Genomic DNA, 17392 nt, shown 5'->3' with positions numbered 1-17392 from the left:
TCGGTAAAGGTAGTGATATACGAGTTACTAAGTGTGTCGGGGTTGCGGACAAATAGCCAGCCAAAAAGACAGACAGGAGCGCACACCACCGACAAGGACATGTCCCGCACCAGGCCGTGAGAGCCGAGGAGGGATTCAGGCGTAGCAGCTTCAACAGCATCAACATCTGTGTCAGCATCGCAAACCTCTCGGGGAAACCGCGGATTCTTTAGCGGAAGAAACTTAGGTGCATCGAGCACTGCTGCTGCTGCTCCTGCTACTCTAGGGCCCTTGCCCTTCGTCCCGTTTCGCGACAATACCCCCACCCTCCCTCACTGAGCCTCTGCACAAGGTCTAGCTGTCCTGCGGCCCGCGAGGGCGGGGTGGGGGTCCGCGTGTTATTATCCCAATAATAAGGGTTGTTACATCAAGCCAAACCTTTGTAAGCAAAGACCATCAAACTCAGAAGTGAGTGGTTGTTAAATGGGACAGTGTAGCCTGCAACAGGGATATTTTGGACAGCATTGTTTGACAGAGACAGGAGGATTTTTTATATCTATATTAATAATGCAGTATAGCCTACATTAAATATATTATGTATAACCCAGCTGAATGAAAAACAGTGCTTCAATAAAATTTCAAGGCACATGTATTCCAGTTTCAGATCCTAGTTGTATCACTTTATACCATCTTCTAGACTACATTGAATATTTTTTAGATCTATAAATGATATTGCAAGTATTATGTTTGAAAGTTTTAGTAATAGATAATAATAATAGATAATTTAAGTAATGTGAAAAAACATGATCAACCTGACAAGAAGTGTAGCCAAAATGTCTGTATCGCCCCCTGGTGTCTGACTGAGCTATATGTCATACCTCACCCACCACACCCAACCTTCATGTTAGCCGATCGGACAGGAGCAGCTAGAGAAGACATGCTAAGAGGAGAAAAGCACAGTCAGAGTCAGCATGTAGTGCATTGTGGAAAAGATCTGATTGGCCATGTTTTCATCATTCATCAATGCAATGATCCCAAACACACTGCCTAAAAGCATAGCTGGATAGGAAAAGACACAATGGATATCAGTTATGGACTGCCTCCCGGCAGGCCAGACCACAACATTATTGAAGCAGTGTGGGATTATCAGAGAACAGAACAAAAGGCAAAAATATCCAAAGAAGAGTTTTGAATGTTCTTCAGGAAACCTGGAGAACTATTCCTGCCGACTGCCTAAAGAAATGACAAGAAAGCTGCCTGCGAGAGCTCAGGCTGTGTTTAAGGATAAAGCTGGTCACATTAATTTCCCTAATTTCTTTCGGGATTAATAAAGTATTCTGATTCTGATAAATGTTGACTTTGAAGCTCATTAGAACAGTACAAACTCTGTTCCCCCCCCTATTTCCTGTATTTATCTTTGTTTTTTAAGGGGTTGCTCATGACCTTTGGACATTACTATAGCTATCAAAAGAACATCCTGGAGTGCCCTCCCTCTTTCTCTCAGCTCATTTCAGCACAGATTTTCACTGGACCACCAGGGGGAGCAACATGTACTGATAGAGAACTATTCCTGAGAGCTGAGAGCACCGATGTGGCTGATTCAGGTCAGTGTTACGGTACAGTGATGCAGAATGAAGTCACAGCTCACACAGAGTCTGGGAAAGGCAAGCGTCAGTGTTTTTGTCCTGTGCCTGATATTACCATCATTTTACCATGTGACAGTTTGACATGAAAACATTATGATGCCATATCCAAAAGATAATTTTGAGTTACTGCAGTTGCAGGAAGCTGGTGCTAAAGCAGACCTGTAAGCAGAGACGGACACAAGGTGAGAGTGTTTTGATAAGTTTTATTTTACTAAAAAAAAAAAAAAAAGGGGAGAAAGTTCACATTAACATTTAGCCTCAATATTACAGTATATTGAAATTCTTCTCAAAGGAAGTAAAATACAACATTTTATTTTCTTTTAACCTTATATTAAAAATATCAAATAGTACTCATCTAGCAGTGCTTGCAGTATTTTAAGATATGCTGCAGGCTTGATAGCAGAAAGGTTGGCTTTATACAGAGCACAGAGGGTTTTCTTTTATGCAGTTATGTATTTATTTACTTTTTTTTCTTTGCTTTGCAGAGACAGCCTACCTTTTTGTTATCTGGCCTAGTTTGATTGACAAGCTGAACATGCAATGAGGGCAACTACACAAAATCATCCTACAGATTATACCGGTGCAGTAAGACACTTGGAACAGGCTTGCAATGCAACAACAAAAAAACAAACAAACCAAAAAAGCTAAATGTTCCATTCGTTGTGTTCTGTCCAAACAACCGTCATGTCACAGGGTGCCCTCGCTCCTCTACAAAGTGATCTGAAATGAATTCTGGGTGTATTTTCAGTACAGCTTACCAACCATGGACATGGTGAATAAGAAAAGTAGACTAAAAAATAACATCACTACCTGAATAAACTTCAAAAAACACACTCCTTAGAGCATTTCTCTAGTTGCACAGAACTGTACAGGCACACGTATTATATATATTTAAAATAAATAGGGCTAATTTGGCCGAGACTCAGTGAGGAGGGCACTTCTCTCTTGCTTGTCAGTACAGAGAGAGGGAAAAGAAAAATTCCAGCCATTTACTGGGACGGCCGTTTTCTATAATTCTTGTGTTCCCTTAAACACACAAGTACACACACACGTCATGTACATCCACACTGTCATTCAGACACATTGGCCTCCTCCTACCACCCCCCCCCCACACACACACACACACACACACACAGAAAGCCCAGGGAAGGAAACAAAAATCAGGTGCTAAACATTATTCCAAAACATGTAAATGCCTTTATTTGTGGAATGCCTCTGACCAAGAAAACAAAAACAGAAAGTAGAGTTTGAATCGACTGGTTTTTCAAATCATCAAACCAGAACTTGGCAAAGGGATGACAACACCCCACACGCCGAGGCATGATCCTGTGCCACTGCGCCAGGCTGTGGCCTCCAGACCCTTGTCCCCTCCCATTTTCCCCACAGTGGTCCCATAACTCCCTGTCTTCTTGCCAGTGGGAAGCGGCTGGGCTCTCCTCACGTTTACAGGACACGACACATGACTATTAAGACGCCCCGGAAATCTCCTTCACGTGCCCGGCTCCATCTCCTCACAGGACTGGGTGTGGTAGGGTCGGGTGGATGTGGGGTTTAAACGGAAGGGAGATGTGGAAGGGGAGGGCTGGGGGATTGGGGGGCTGTACAGTTGAGACGAGCTGCCTGCTGTGGGCGAGGGAGAGCTGAGGCAGGATTACTGACTGCTGGGGACCAATGTTTGTATGGAGTCTCTCTCTCTCACTCTTTCGTCTCCAGGTGAAGCCCTGTGGGAGGTGGCCGGGGATTAAACATCGGTGGAGAAGTAGAGTGTGTTTCGCTTCAGCTCAGCATAGGAGATGGGAGGATGCTGCAGGTAGTAGAGCAGCACCTGGACCTAAGAGAGGAGAAAACAAGGCTGTATGAGTACAGCTTCTGCTGGAACAATTTGCGCTTGGATGAGGGTGAAAATGATCATTCTGGATTTTGTGACAGAAACATTACAACCAACATTTTTTTTTTTAATATGGAAGCAGATATGGCTCATGAGCTGGCTGCTGTGATGTGCTTTGCTTTAAAATATCTGAATTTTTACATTTATTTTTACATTTTTACAATTTACAGGGCAGACAAATTGCTGCTGACCTAAAATGAGTAAGGGAAGGTTGTGGCAGTAAGCCATGGACGGAAAGTCACCTTTGACCATTATTAAAAAGAAAATCAGCTTCATAAACATAGATGAATCAATCAATCTAATGTTCTTCCTCTCTCTGCTCCACAAATTCCCCTTAATCTCCGCTTTAATAACCAGTTTTATCATAAGGGCACATGTCTGGTTAACGCTGTCGCAGCTCATCAGGAAAATCACCTCCTAGCGAGAATGTTGCCACTTTGCTAGGTGGAGGGTCTCTAATTAAAAAAACAAAATAAAAAAATACAAAGGAATCCATCACTAATTCACCCAGATTATACTTAGATTACATGCAGGATGAAGCACTGGCCTCATCTGTCTGACGTGTTGTATTCTTAATGCAGTAAACATTTAGACTTTAAATAAGCCTCAGTGCAAACACTGGGCTTCACTGTAATGGACAGATGGGACCGTGCATGTGCACTCTGCCCCCATTTATGATGATTTACTCTGGATGTTGTTTATTCTGCCAAGCGGAGCTATTTGTGAACAGGAAACATCTCTTTGCAGAGATGAATGGATAGCCTGCAGTCTAAATACAGCTGGGGTGGGGTGGGTGGGGGTCAGTGACATTGGTCACTGGGTGATGTGGGAGTGAAATTCATCTGCAGATCACAAGCAGCAGCAGCTGTGATACGCACATATGCACCAATTTAACATCGACCTCTTGTACCTGCTAGGCCAATTGATTTTTTTTTAATCTCAATTAACAAAATGCAGCTTTGTATTCAACTTTCAAAAACATCCATGCACCTGTGCCATGACGTCATGTGACCAGATGTCAGAAGCGGAGGTGATGTGCTGTCCCTTCGCGCTCTCTGACTCTGAGGGCCTGAGCAGAGTGGGGCCGAACACGGTGGCCAGGTTATGAAGGGACATCTTGTTGATGGGCTCCTTCTCAGCCACCCTGCAGAAACAACAACCAACAAGCACCGTTAGATTCTCTGTGATGAGCTTAGTCTTATGTATAAAGGTGACTGGAACAGGTTAAACATTTTTGTAAAGAAAAAAGCGAATAAGCACGATTAAAGAATAACAAAAAGTGTGTGTATTTGCGTGTCTGTGTACCGTTTGAGGTGCTCCAGCAGCGTGAGGAAGGTCATGATGTTGGGGTCAGGCAGCGAGCGCAGGAGGTGCATCATGCAGTTCTCCTTGGCTGCTGGGTCTGAGAGAGCTGTGAGAGAGGGAGGAAGAAGATGTCAGATTCAATTATGGCAAGACAGCTTTCTAACAGTCCTCATCTTCTCCAGTTGGTCAACTGTAACTCACTTTGGCAAAAGTCTAAACACACACACTTCCTGGAATGAATGTAAGAGCTCAAAGGTCGCACCTATGCCCTCCATGAAGGCGGGATAGAGGCGGTCAGTGAGGAGAGGCTCCGGCAGCTCCCTGAAGTACAGCTTCAGCGTTCCTGCAATGGCGTTGATGTCCATGTCGCTCAGCATCACCAGGATATCTTTGGTATCTGTAAATCAGACACAAACACTTATCACATTATTCAAGTTTTACACTTGATCTCTGCTTCCTCTGTCTCCAGGACTGAGGTGACCCCGCATGCATTGGTGTTTGACTTTTGTTTATCACATCAGAGTGGATGCTAGGCCCTGCTCAGTCACATCTCAGCGAAGTAAAAGCAGCTGTGACCACAAAGACTCTTATGCAACAGGAGACCTTGAACACGATACAGCTGCTGCTCCTCATCTGTCCTGGATTGCCTGACTGTCAGTTTTCACTAATCCCTCATCTAGAGTGCTAAAGCAAAGACCTCAGTTACTAAAAATTTTTTTACATCTAAAAGCAGCATAAGGTGCTACGTTTTTTGGAAATTACTGAGAAAAAAATGGGGTATGGTGGGATTGTAATGCGGGGGCAGCCGGTTTTGTGTTAAACCTATCGCCTTACTGACTCTCACATGACCCAAGTTCAGGACACATACAATAAAAGCCAAATGATGATTTATTTTTTTGCTGTGTGGATCATTTTATAATGTTTGCCAGTAACATCTGTAACCTGGTTGTTCATACGTGATTCCTGCTGAACAGAGTGAGCGAATTAATCGCTGTGCTGGAAAACAGAGTGAGCCCTGCAGAGTGTCCTCATACAGTCTGTCTGCGGTTTCCTGTCAGTTTCAGCTGTTCGCTGCAGTGAGACCAGTGTTTTTGACAATGTGCAGAGTGCACTGGGCGTCTCACAGATTTTTAAAAGCAAAGTGCAAGAACACAGACAGATGACTCATGTGTTCTGCTGAAAATCAGTATAAGACTTCACTGATACTGAACTATTGTTCTTGTGTCTGTATCTGACCAGCTTCAGAGGAATGTTTTTTTCTTTGTTAAGCCACTTCACACCAATCTGTGAATCACTCAAGCATAAAAAAGGCATCTAACTCAGGGGATGAACCATTGTTGTGTCTACACATAACAGACAACTTAGCAAAGAGTTTATTTTATCTTTGGATCTTTAGGTACTTTGTTGCTAGCTGCATTTGGCAAAACACAATTTGCCCCCATTTCTTTAGTTAATCCATCTACTGTTCACTGAAGCTTCATCAGAAATGGTCTAAGTAGAAGGATGACTGTTGCTGAGGTATGCCAGATTACACAAGAACTGAACTGAAAGTCAGCAGCAACATCTTTAGGACGATGCAATACTATCAGTCATAGACTGGCCTCCCTAGATTGTGGATCTCGACATTACTGAAGCAATGTGGGATCATCCTGTCAGAGAACATCCAAAGAAGAGCTTTGAGTGTCCTTCAAGAAGCCTCTTCCTACTGTTCCTGGGACTTCTTAGAGAAATTACAAAAAGGCAGCTTAAAGTAAGAAAGTTCAGGCTCACATGACGAATTATACAAACTCTGTATTTAGCTGTATCTTTGCCTCTCAATAAATTATTGCTATTTGGAATTTTCCTAGAGCAAAAGAAATGAACTGTGGCTCATGACTTTTGCACAGTAGTGTATAAATCTAAATGTCATTGCACATATTCTGCATCACAGAATCACCTCTACTGCATTGCAAAGAGAAAGAACAATAAACAATATTGTCGTGCAGTAAAGACGATGGGAGGAAGAGCGTGTCACACAGAGACAGTGAATGGAGTCTTACTGGTATCGAATGCTGATTTGAGGGCCTGGATATCAGTGGCCACCCCTGAGATCCTGTAGATTCCCACTTCATCGATCCCTCTCTTCTCCACCTCCTCAATGCACTGACGGACTATGTAAGGCACCTTGGAGCGCTCGCGCCTGTGGACACACACAGCAGTTATTTTCTGATGACTGAACTGGGCTTGCACATCTTCATTACAGGCGCCATGAAAACAGTTGTTTCTTTTCATGAGACGGGAACTTTTCTCATCATCTCACATACACATCAATGAATGCCTATTCATGAAACTTTCAATGTCTCATTCTATCATTTAGACACATGAGCTCTGAGCCCTTTTCAGTCTCAACAACAGGAACAAGCTTACTTTGTAACAACGTTGATTTTGACTCCAAACACGCCACTCTGTTTTTTGGACGGCGTTCTCTTTAAGCTGAGGTCTCGACTTGTAAACTTCATGGAGAATTCCACTTTAATCTGAGGAGGAACAAACAACATTAAGAAGGCAAAACTGAAACTCTGGGATTGTTACGAGTCACTTTGTGTGCGATGACTAACATCTGTTTTTTTATTAATTTTATTTCTGTGTCTGGTTTCTGCTATCTTATTACTAAGTTTATATTTGTATTGTACAGCACTTTGGTCTATTTATAAATAAATGATGATGATGATGATGATCTTTAAGCTAATCATTTTAATATATGGAGAAAAAACCTAAAATAAAAGAAAAATTTGTGGAAAAAAGTTTATGGAAAAAAAAATAAATCAAGATTTCCTTTGTATATATTTAGTTATTCTATTCTAAATTCTGTCTGTACAAATCTCCGACCTTGAAGGCTTTATTTACTGGACGAGTCCAAGCTAAAAGTCCCTCTCAGATACTTACCCCATTCATCTCTATGACATCCATGTGCCAGTTCTTGGACTGCACAGTCTGAGGATCCAGCTGAAAGACACAACACAGACAGAAACATGGTTGTTAACATTTTTGAGAAGCCTAAATAAGGACATGACTAAATTCATACTGGGATTTTCCCAGGAACAGAAAACTTGCTTAATCACATCATCAGTGAGCCGTCGCTCCCTTGGACAACTCGACATTTCTCAATACAACACACAGAAAGGAAGAAAAAAAAAAGCCTGGCAACAGTATCTGTACATTTCTTCGAAACCTGCTCACTTAATTCCAGCGTACCCACGGTGGGTGTTGTGACCAAACCGGACTTTGCCACCAGGGAAATTCTTTTCCCACATAAATCCTCAGGAATGTTTGTTCTTGTAGTACGGAGATAGAGTCTGCTTTTATGCTTTAATCTGTCTCTAAATAAAACCTGAGAAAGCCTTAAATTTCCATTCTAAAACAGAAAGTGGTGAAGCAAAAGTAACCGTCCTCGTGTGTTTGACAGAGAAATGCCGATTTAACCTCTTTACATTTCACTAAAGAAGAATCCCAGTAAGACATTCAAGTATGATCTGACACCTTTGGGGTTTTGTAGCTACAGAGAATTAAAACATAATTAAAACAACTGAAAAATATCTCCAAAATTATAACCACATGGAGCTCAACGTTCGGTTTTAGTGGAGGATAAAATAAGGAAACTGGAGACATGACTGCACTACCCGAAGCCCAGGCAAAGTAATGCTTGTAACCCCGGGCTCTAACGTAGACGCTGGACAATAAACTGAAGGCAGTAAGTTTATCGTCCCACAACTTTTTCGCTTCTGCTGCCCTTGTACGTCTTCAGCAGTCTCTCAGGCGTCGAACGAGGGCTCCAGATTAACTGAGACACTTCTCCTCGTTCACCGCACATATTCTCAAAGCGTGGCTCTCACGTCTCTCAGTGAGGCAGCACAGACAGCTTGTTGTTGTTTTAAGTCTCCTGGAGTCTGCGCCCGCTGTGCGAGGCCACAACAGCTAATGCCTTTTTTATAGTTTCAGCATCTGCACTACTCAGTTATGTCATCGCAACCCTGCACAGCGATGTGCTTAACGTAGAGGAAAATTACTCTTGCTGGGTGAGCGCAGGGGTAGCACGCTCCTCTTATTGTCGGGATTAAAAGTTTTTAGTGAGTGTATTTCATTACCTCGTAAAAAGGCCATTTGGCACCGGTTTCACGCATTCCTATTATCGCTAAAGCCTGTTTTCCCAGCAGTGTTTGGGCTTCAGACGAAGGACAGGTAATCACTGCAATCGGGGCTTTACACAGCAACTGCCGAGAAGGGAACCGGGCAAAGATCCAAGGCTCACTGATGACGCCTCTTTAAGCCCCCCTGGAGTAAACTAATTGAAAAAAATAAAAAGAAATATCCTACCCATTTCCTCCTTATTACTCTGCTCATTTCTAAAAATCCTAATTAAAAATGAATGTACTCAAATAGGGTTGTAAAAACAAAAAGGGTCCATTACAGCCATTTGTATACTCAGTGACCCTGTCCAAGCCTGTATCCACAACTGGGCCGTTTATTAAAAAATAGCTGAGAGGAACTTGCTCCCCCACTCGCCTGCTTCCCTGAGAAATGAGTTTGAGAGGAGGCCTGCATGAAGCAAGCTTTCATTTACTTTATAGTATTTCATTCAGAATAAAGCACAAAATGTCAGCAGGAGGGATTGCACTGCAAGACGCGGTTTGTGACTTAGCGGAGGATGAGTTCAGTCAGCTGGTCTAACAGCAGAGGGAGGATTTAAGGTTTTATTCCGAGTGACAGCTCGCAGTCAGGGAACCTTCAGGAAGATGGCAGGAGGTAACAGAGCTGAGACTTGATATGAGAGACGTAAAGAAGAAAAAAGACGTTTGCTCCCATATAAAAGAACCCAGCTTTTATATGGGAGCAAGTGTGCGCACCGAGTATGAGGTACAGCCGGTTTACTTCCATCCGGCCGTATATGTGCACGTCCCACTAACTCTGTACTCTGTGTGCTTAAACACACTAACCCTCATTTATCTGCTCTCCTGCATGTTTGAGCGTATTGAAATGAACATAACGGGAAGCATGCGGCCGCCGTGTGATTCGGTCCATTTGCAGAAACCTACAGAAAAGTCACGGTTGATTTGAGTATCCTTTTTCCTGCATGTTGCTGGACTCTAGGTCAGTCATGCAGAATACAGGCTTTGATATCATGACTAAGAGTCTCCAAATAAAGAAGCAGGCAGACATGAGCCGGGACGTACATGCAGTTTGAACAGAGTACAGGCTGTGCTCTACTCAGACTGATCTACAAGATCAAAGCTGATAAGTCATTCTTTTGTGCTACTAAATGGTTTCTTTTACACCGACAGGGCAGAATGTGGTTATCAGTCACACAGTATTACTCAGACTTGTACTCTGGATTTCAGTTTTACATTTCAAGAAAAAAAAATAAAATCTTGTTCCCGCCCAGTTTTGAACCGGGGACCTTTTGCGTGTTAGGCGAACGTGATAATGACTACACTACGGGAACTAACTGAGAGCCCTCCCCCCTCCCCTCTGGAAATATAATCCCGCCCTCCACCCTGCTGTGGATCTGAGACTGACAGCAACAACACAGGGGCAATCAAGGGTCTGCATCCCCTATGGAGCTGCACAAGCCTCAACACATGCAGCGCTACAAAGAATCTTGATGCATCGGTGTACATCATCCACGATGTTCTCTGTGCACAGGGATCCCTCTTTCCTGTCCACAGGAACACTATACATGAAAGCATTTTCATCTGACAAGCGTGACCGATGCGGGTCTGTGAAAGGACAGTTGTTTGCAAAACTACGTTTCAGTTAAGTGCAAAAAGAAAATCTTGCTCAGATGTGCAAATTTGTCACCAATATGAACATTTAGTATCACATGCTGCTCAGATTTAGTACAACTAAAGAGCAGTGTTTGGACACTTGTTTGTTTTGTGTGATTATAAATTTATGTAAAAGCAAGAGCTGAATAATGCAGACCAAAGAGAAGGAAAACAGCGGCAGAAGCCTGAACCAAACAGTCAGGTACAAAGTGATGTGTAAAGCCAAACTAATGAAATCTCTATAGACTTAATTAGCTTATTGTTGCTGTGCTTGGAGAGGTAATGCGTGCTGGCGACAACACAGCAAAAAGCATAACTTGATCTTTTGATATGCTAAATTAATGAATCGCTGTTTAATTTGTCCTTTGTGTTTCATCACACTTTTTCACCACTGCTTCTCTGCCTGATTAAATATTCATTCAGCTGCAGAAAGCTTTTTATTAGTCCTTTAATTAGAACGTGGTGCTAACTGCGCGGCTCCTTGGATTTAGCAGGATTACAGGAACCGTGTGCACAGTGACTGAACCTTCATTTCATTTTTTTTCTTTTTAATTTCCAGCTAACACATCCTGCAGCAGCAAAGTTGCTCCTGCTCCATAAGCAACAGGACTATTTTTGGATTCATGAACCATAATGTTTATATGACTCTTTACTCAACAGCTGCTGATGTCAACGAGGCCATGGGAGGTCTTTGACTCGGTTGCCATGTTGCCTTCTGCCCTCTCTTCCTAGTTTGGGCCAATCGGCAGGGATTTTCAACTGAATGAGAGTTGTGATTTGCAGACTAGTCTTTTATCTCTGCCAGCAGTGTGTGATTCTCATCCAGCCCCTGTAAGCAGCGACACACAGATGAGTACTACACTTACGCAACACCATCCTTGCCTGCAGCAGAGCGGAGCACTGATACTGAAACGCAGAAAAACATAAAGGGGTGAAATATTCCTTTAATATTCAGAGTCAAAAACAAACACCTCCTTTATTTTCCTTAAAATACCCATATGATCAGTTTTTTATGATTTCTTCATTGTGCTGCAGCATGAACGTGCTCAGGAAAAGACCGAAATCTCTTCAAATTCACGTGATTTCAGGAACTTTGTTATTGACCAGTGTCATCTCTCGTTTCCACATGGAGGAGAGACACAGTCAAAGACTACTTTGTTTCATTTACTTTGACATTTTATCATTTAAATGCACCGTTCCCACCATCCAAAGTCTGTCAACTGTAGCCATGGCAACTAACCTCCCAGCTAATGTGAAAAAAAGAACTGGAGTAAGATTCAACTGAGCAACTATGCGAGTTTGTTTTCCTGATTATTTAGTAACTTTTCATCGCATTACTTTTGCTGCTCAGGCTCACAGCATGTGCTTTATGTTTACCAGCAGTGACAAATACACTTTTAGTGACCATATCTATAGATACCTGCATGCAAGGGGCAAAAATAAAGTGCACAACACTACTGTGATTAATAGCACATCCCCAAAATCTCACTCCGTAATTAGATGATTAATGCCTTTGTGTCACTGTAAGGAGATTAAAGGCTATTTGCATGCTGGCTGCTGCACAGCCAGAAGCAAGGGGGTCACTGTGGGCATCAACCTGAGAATGCTTTACTGACCTGCCACTCCCCTCCTGGAGCCCATTAACCAATCACAGATCTTGCACACAGGGGGGGATGAATTGGGGCCAATAAAGGGCCATGCCCTCCGGTGGAGACAGGAGGAGATTTATGTGGCCTATATAAAAAGGCCATTAGGGGAGTAGATGGCATTTTAGGCACACAGAAAGGATGAAATGCTAATATCTCGTCTGCACCAATCAACATACTAAAATGGAGAGTATAATTTCCATATGGGAGCTGAAATGCTGCAAGGGTAAGAGGTAGGATGAGCGAGTGGGAGGGAAGATGATAATGGTCGGATGCGATTCTCCTCGATGGCTTAGTCTGCATTGTTCTCTGCACTAAGCTGGCTAAAAGTCCACAAAAAGGAGGGAAAAACAGAACACAACGCAAAAGCTACAACCCCACATCCCAGCCTCAAGGCTATTTGCTCCTTTGTTGCGACACATCAAATATTTCTAGTTCTACACCAATTAGCGTTTTCCAGCCAGCTTTCCATCTCATCACACTGTGTCTTAATTAGGCGCTGCTTCCAGCTCACGTAGGGAGCACAATTCCCTGGTGTACTTCCGTGCCCTCACCTATCCTTTTCATTCCTCTAAACACCCAGTAAATAACATGATGCATGCCACAGATGCACAGACAGAAACAAGACGCACTATGCCCTAAAGTCTGCTTTTCCTGGCCCCAACAATTATGATTCAAATTTCTAAACGCATATCTGCATGATTTAATTTTAAAAGCATGCACAACAGAGTGCACACACACACACTGCTTAACCAAAAACTAAGAATGAACCCTTTACAGAAAACAGAACTATTCAAAAAATCCATGCGTGCCTCCGCTGTGTTATGGTTTTAGATAATATCAGTGGATAGTTAAACATCATCGAGAGCAATCCCCAGCATGTTGCAATGAAACACATGACCGAGGGAAAGAAAGGGGGGGACTGTAGAAAGACTGATAGGATCAAAAGGCAACCAAGCTTGGAAAAATGACAACACAAGCTCACTCAAAAAAAAAAAAAAGAAAGAAAAAGTGACAAGAATTAAAGGATGAACCTTACAGAGCAGATGGGTGAACAGGGATTTCGGCACGGTGTGAGTGCAGGGTGGCAAGATACCAAAAAGACTTATTGCCAAAGCTGAGAAATTTGGACAGCAGTGAGACAAAGGGACTTCCTCCTCTAATGCCTTGACATTAACACGGTGGTACCTGTGTACAGAGAAATAATGTATGTAATCACTGTTTTATTCCGCTCAGTATAAAAGAGTGGTCAGCTTTCCTCAGGCTCGTGCTGAATAATGGAAAACATGGAAGCAAAGGTCAGCCTAAATCTGACTCTTTGTTATGAACACGGTTATGATGCACACAAATTACAGCTCAAAACGCTGTTGATGCTGAAGAAGAGGAGGGCTGTGCAAGAACGTGGTCACCCCCTCCAGATAAATAAATACCTAAAAATTCCTCAGCTTATGTCTGCATTACTCTGTTTCAGCTGTGTGTGCAGAGGTGTGCACTGAATCACAGAACCTTTGCTGCTCAGCCAAAAGAGTCACAAACCAGAAACTGCATTTAAACAACGTCGCAACACCACGAAAGGCCAGTTGCAGACACTACAAAGAAAGGGATAATAACTGGCTGCATACCAAAACGACATCATGCAAACATTCCAGATGTGTGTCTCAGAGACAATATGGAGTAATATGACACTTAATAAACAGAAGAAGAAAAAATCGTTGCTTTAAATGCCAAAGAGGCGTCATTATCACAACTGAACAGCAGAGGGAGCCATTCTGATCGTCAAACAACATGACAAGCTGCCTTTTAGTCATCACTAGTAGCTTTTTTTTTATTTTATTTTTTTAAAGGAGAAAAAAAGGCTTGTGGATATGAAGACTGATGGAGAGGAGAGGGCAGGGAGCAGGAAATTATTATTTCATATTATTAAACAGAGTGCTTTTAGAGCGATCGTGAATTCCTATCTTAATTAAATCGTCGCACAGTGCCGTTTCATGTCGGTACCATTTTTTCAAATATTAACATCTTCTCACAAGTTATTCACAAGTGAGTGTAACCGATCCTGCATCAAACTCCAGTGCAATTCAGGATTAATCAAGAATATTCAATACTTTTTAAAGCTCAAATATTAAAGTTAGTAATAGAGATGCAGATTCTACCAGGGTAAAAAAGGGAAATAAACCCATATCCTTATTTCTGGGTCACAGTTTAGCCATCACTGTCATCACTAGCTACATTCAGTCATCTGACCTTTCAGAATAGAACAATAGTCAACTCAGAAATAAAGACACCCATTAAGAGAGCACACGCACACAGAAAGGGATGAACTGAGGATAAAAGAGAGGGAGAACCAACAGATGGAAGTGACACAGTGATATATAGAGGATGAAAAAAAGATTAAAGAGCAAAAACCACAGCTTGTGTGTGTGTGTGTGTGTGTGTGTGTGTGTGTGTGTGTGTGTGTGTGTGTGTGTGTGTGTGTGTGTGTGTACATATGTTAACCAGAAACCTTTTGTCTGAGCAGCTTGCTGCGGACGCGGCCCCATAGCTTGGCCCCAGTGTTGCTGTGCCTCTTGTGCACAGGGGTCTGTGGCTGGCTGGACAGATTGTGCTGATTCTGATCCACGCAGCAGTGCTGCTCCAGACGCTCGCACACCGAGTTCAAGTTTACATCCGATACCAAGATCTCCGTCATGCCAAAGCCTGTGAATTCCTCTCCCACCGATGGTGGAGGAAGAACACCGCGGACGATGAAGAGGATGGGAGTACGGATCCCCACGGAAGCTCTTAGTGATCAGTGAGTCGCTTCAGCAATCAAGTTTCAGAAAAAGACTCTGAAATTCACTTCAAAAGAGGAATGAGTGATGAGGAGGAGGAGAAGTAGAGAAAGATGCTGCCATGGTGTCCTTGATAAGCCTGATAGTAGGTCCACGCTGATGCCCCTCTCTGTGAGTTCGCTCCACAGTCAGCTGCCAGCATCTCCTCAGTGTGCGATCTGACTTCCACAACAGCAAGCACACATACAGAGCGACTGAGCGAGAGAGAAAGAGAGAGAGCGCGAGAAGAGGGAGGGAGATGGGGGGTGAATGGGCTCCCGCTGTCAGTGAGCAGCTCTGCTTCTCCAGATGTTGATGGACACACCTCCAAAGAGAGAGAAGGGAGGGGAGGAGGGCACAATAAACAGTCAATGAGAAATGAGGGGGGAGAGAGGGTGAGAGAGAGAGCGAGAAGGAGCAAAGGCTAAATGCTGGACTCTGTTTTGTTCAGTGCTTTGACCCCTTGTCAACCTTTCCCAGAGTTGGCCAGCATGCTCAGGAAGTGAGTAAACAAAGAACTGTGACGATGAGAAAGAGGCAGTGAAAGCATGAAAGACAGACAGGTAATACCTGCGTCGCCAAAAACATGACTTGAAACACACAGGCAGACCTCTAAGAAGCTCTAAAGGCTCCTATGTTGTCATATCCTTTTAAAATCTGACTAGAAATATCTTTGCTCTCTCCCCCTCTTCTCTGTGCCTCCCTCTGCAGATGACTTCTCCTCCCGCATTCTTACAGTTCTCCGATTTCCATCGTCTACTCTCTGCGAATGCGTGCGTCATTTTTCCACTACAATGCTCGACACTTTTCACCGTGCCTGTATGCTGACATTGGAAAGTCACTCAAAGACATCCACACGCACGCTCACACCCCGGGAGACACGGCCAGCGAATCTCCATGTTTATTCAACAGCACAGCTGGAGCTGGCTGCTCTTAAGAGAAGGATTCCTCTGTATAATGGATCGATATGGGGCAAGGGAGCCTGTGTATGCCTGTCAAACTCCATCTCCATCCACCGTGTCCCATCCCATTTGAATTAGGGAGGGGGGGTTCTGCTGGTGGAAAAGGTTACAGACATGAGGCTGCATTTTAAAACCCCCAGACTGGTAAGACGCACCGTCTACTGGGCTGAAATGTCTTTGTGATTCAGAGACAGTATCTGCGATGAAATAATTATAATTTAGTTACCTTCTGCTAAAGCGGCAGATTTTTTTTTTTTTTGCTGTTTTCGCCACAGTTTTTAGCAACAAATTGGACTCATCCCGTCATCACAAGGCGTCTCAGCTAACAGCAGACAGCCTGATACCATAGTGTAAAAACATGTGGGTTAGAATGTGTTCTGTGGTAATGATAAAACACTAAAGTGGGAGCAGGACGGCCAGCATGTCTCACTTTGTGACCGAAAGTGTAGTACAGAGGGGGTGGTGGTGGAGGAGACCTCAGTCAACCCTCGCCACAGACTATTTTTAACTCTCAGAATTCGTAACTATGAAGCATACACACTCTATGCGTCATATCTTGGAAGGAATGTCTGGGAAAACCATGTTTTTAAAATGGGAGGAAAAAAAACCCCCACAGGGCGACAGGAAATTTTTTGGGCAACGCACTGAAAGAATCGTACATCGAACTGTAGCTTGTTTGATTGATTTCTGCTATCACAGCATCCAGAAGAGAAAATAAAGACTAAAACAAGCAGAAAAATAAACTACAATCAGCAAGTGTCATCATATGTGATGGGAGCTTCAAAATTAGTACAAGCAGCAGAGGCCAAGATACCCTGAGCGTCTGCAGTCTAGTCCTAAAATGATTTCACATCGTCATTGAAACAATTCTAAATCTTTCATTAGAACCTCGTGGCTCGGATTCTTACTACTTTCAGATCATACACCTGCAGTCTGGTTCATGGGGAAAGCTTCAAGTTTCAAGCTCAAGCCAAGAAAGCTTTTCACACTTTGGAAAATCCCCCCAGAGCTGCTTTCCCAGGCCGAGCAGCAGCAATCTTCGCTCGCAAGATCAGTCAAGTGCGTCTTTAGCCATCCCGCTTCAGTACAGGATGAGACAAAAAAACCGAATTCCTCTCATTTCCAATTGAAACGCAACATCATCATCATCATTTATTTATATAGCACTTTAAAAACACACCTGGTAGACCAAAGTGCTGTACAATACTAATATGCACATAGTAATAAAACCAGACATAGCAATAAATTAAAAAAAAAAAAAAGTCAGTTACCCACAGAGTTAAAAGCCAGAGAATAAAAATAAATTTTTAATAAAGACTTAAAAACTGGCACTGATGTAGCCTGTCTAACATGGA

The 17392-nt window shown here is 43.0% G+C and overlaps 1 protein-coding gene, 1 long non-coding RNA gene and 1 other non-coding gene across 7 annotated transcripts in view; 1 reads left to right on the top strand and 2 right to left on the bottom strand.

Annotated features, from left to right (window-relative positions):
- The first annotated feature begins 686 nt into the window (after nt 1-686).
- LOC113030721 (uncharacterized) lies at nt 687-1854 on the top strand. Its single transcript, XR_003273641.1, has 2 exons — nt 687-1583; nt 1758-1854. It is a non-coding gene; the product is annotated as an uncharacterized LOC113030721 (long non-coding RNA).
- A 945-nt stretch (nt 1855-2799) lies between these two features.
- Nucleotides 2800-17392, bottom strand: part of abr (ABR activator of RhoGEF and GTPase) — a 119128-nt gene continuing 104535 nt past the window's right edge. For 4 of the 5 annotated variants that reach the window (XM_026182397.1, XM_026182398.1, XM_026182399.1 and 1 more), the window contains 7 exons: nt 7744-7803; nt 7225-7334; nt 6858-6997; nt 5081-5215; nt 4819-4924; nt 4504-4657; nt 2800-3456 (listed from right to left, as the gene is read on the bottom strand). In XM_026182397.1, the coding sequence (XP_026038182.1) occupies nt 3367-3456; nt 4504-4657; nt 4819-4924; nt 5081-5215; nt 6858-6997; nt 7225-7334; nt 7744-7803 (795 nt within the window). In that variant the 3' untranslated portion in view covers nt 2800-3366. Of the gene's footprint in view, nt 3457-4503; nt 4658-4818; nt 4925-5080; nt 5216-6857; nt 6998-7224; nt 7335-7743; nt 7804-14768; nt 15695-17392 lie in introns of those variants that run through there. The other variant, XM_026182401.1, reaches the window with a different exon arrangement.
- Nucleotides 10225-10297, bottom strand: trnav-aac (transfer RNA valine (anticodon AAC)). Its single transcript has one exon. It is a non-coding gene; the product is annotated as a tRNA-Val (tRNA).

Source organism: Astatotilapia calliptera, chromosome 10 (assembly GCF_900246225.1).
Source record: "Astatotilapia calliptera chromosome 10, fAstCal1.2, whole genome shotgun sequence".
Lineage (NCBI taxonomy): Eukaryota > Metazoa > Chordata > Actinopteri > Cichliformes > Cichlidae > Astatotilapia > Astatotilapia calliptera.
The sequence above is the reverse complement of the archived record's forward strand: the minus strand, read 5'-3'. Positions and strand labels throughout refer to the sequence as shown.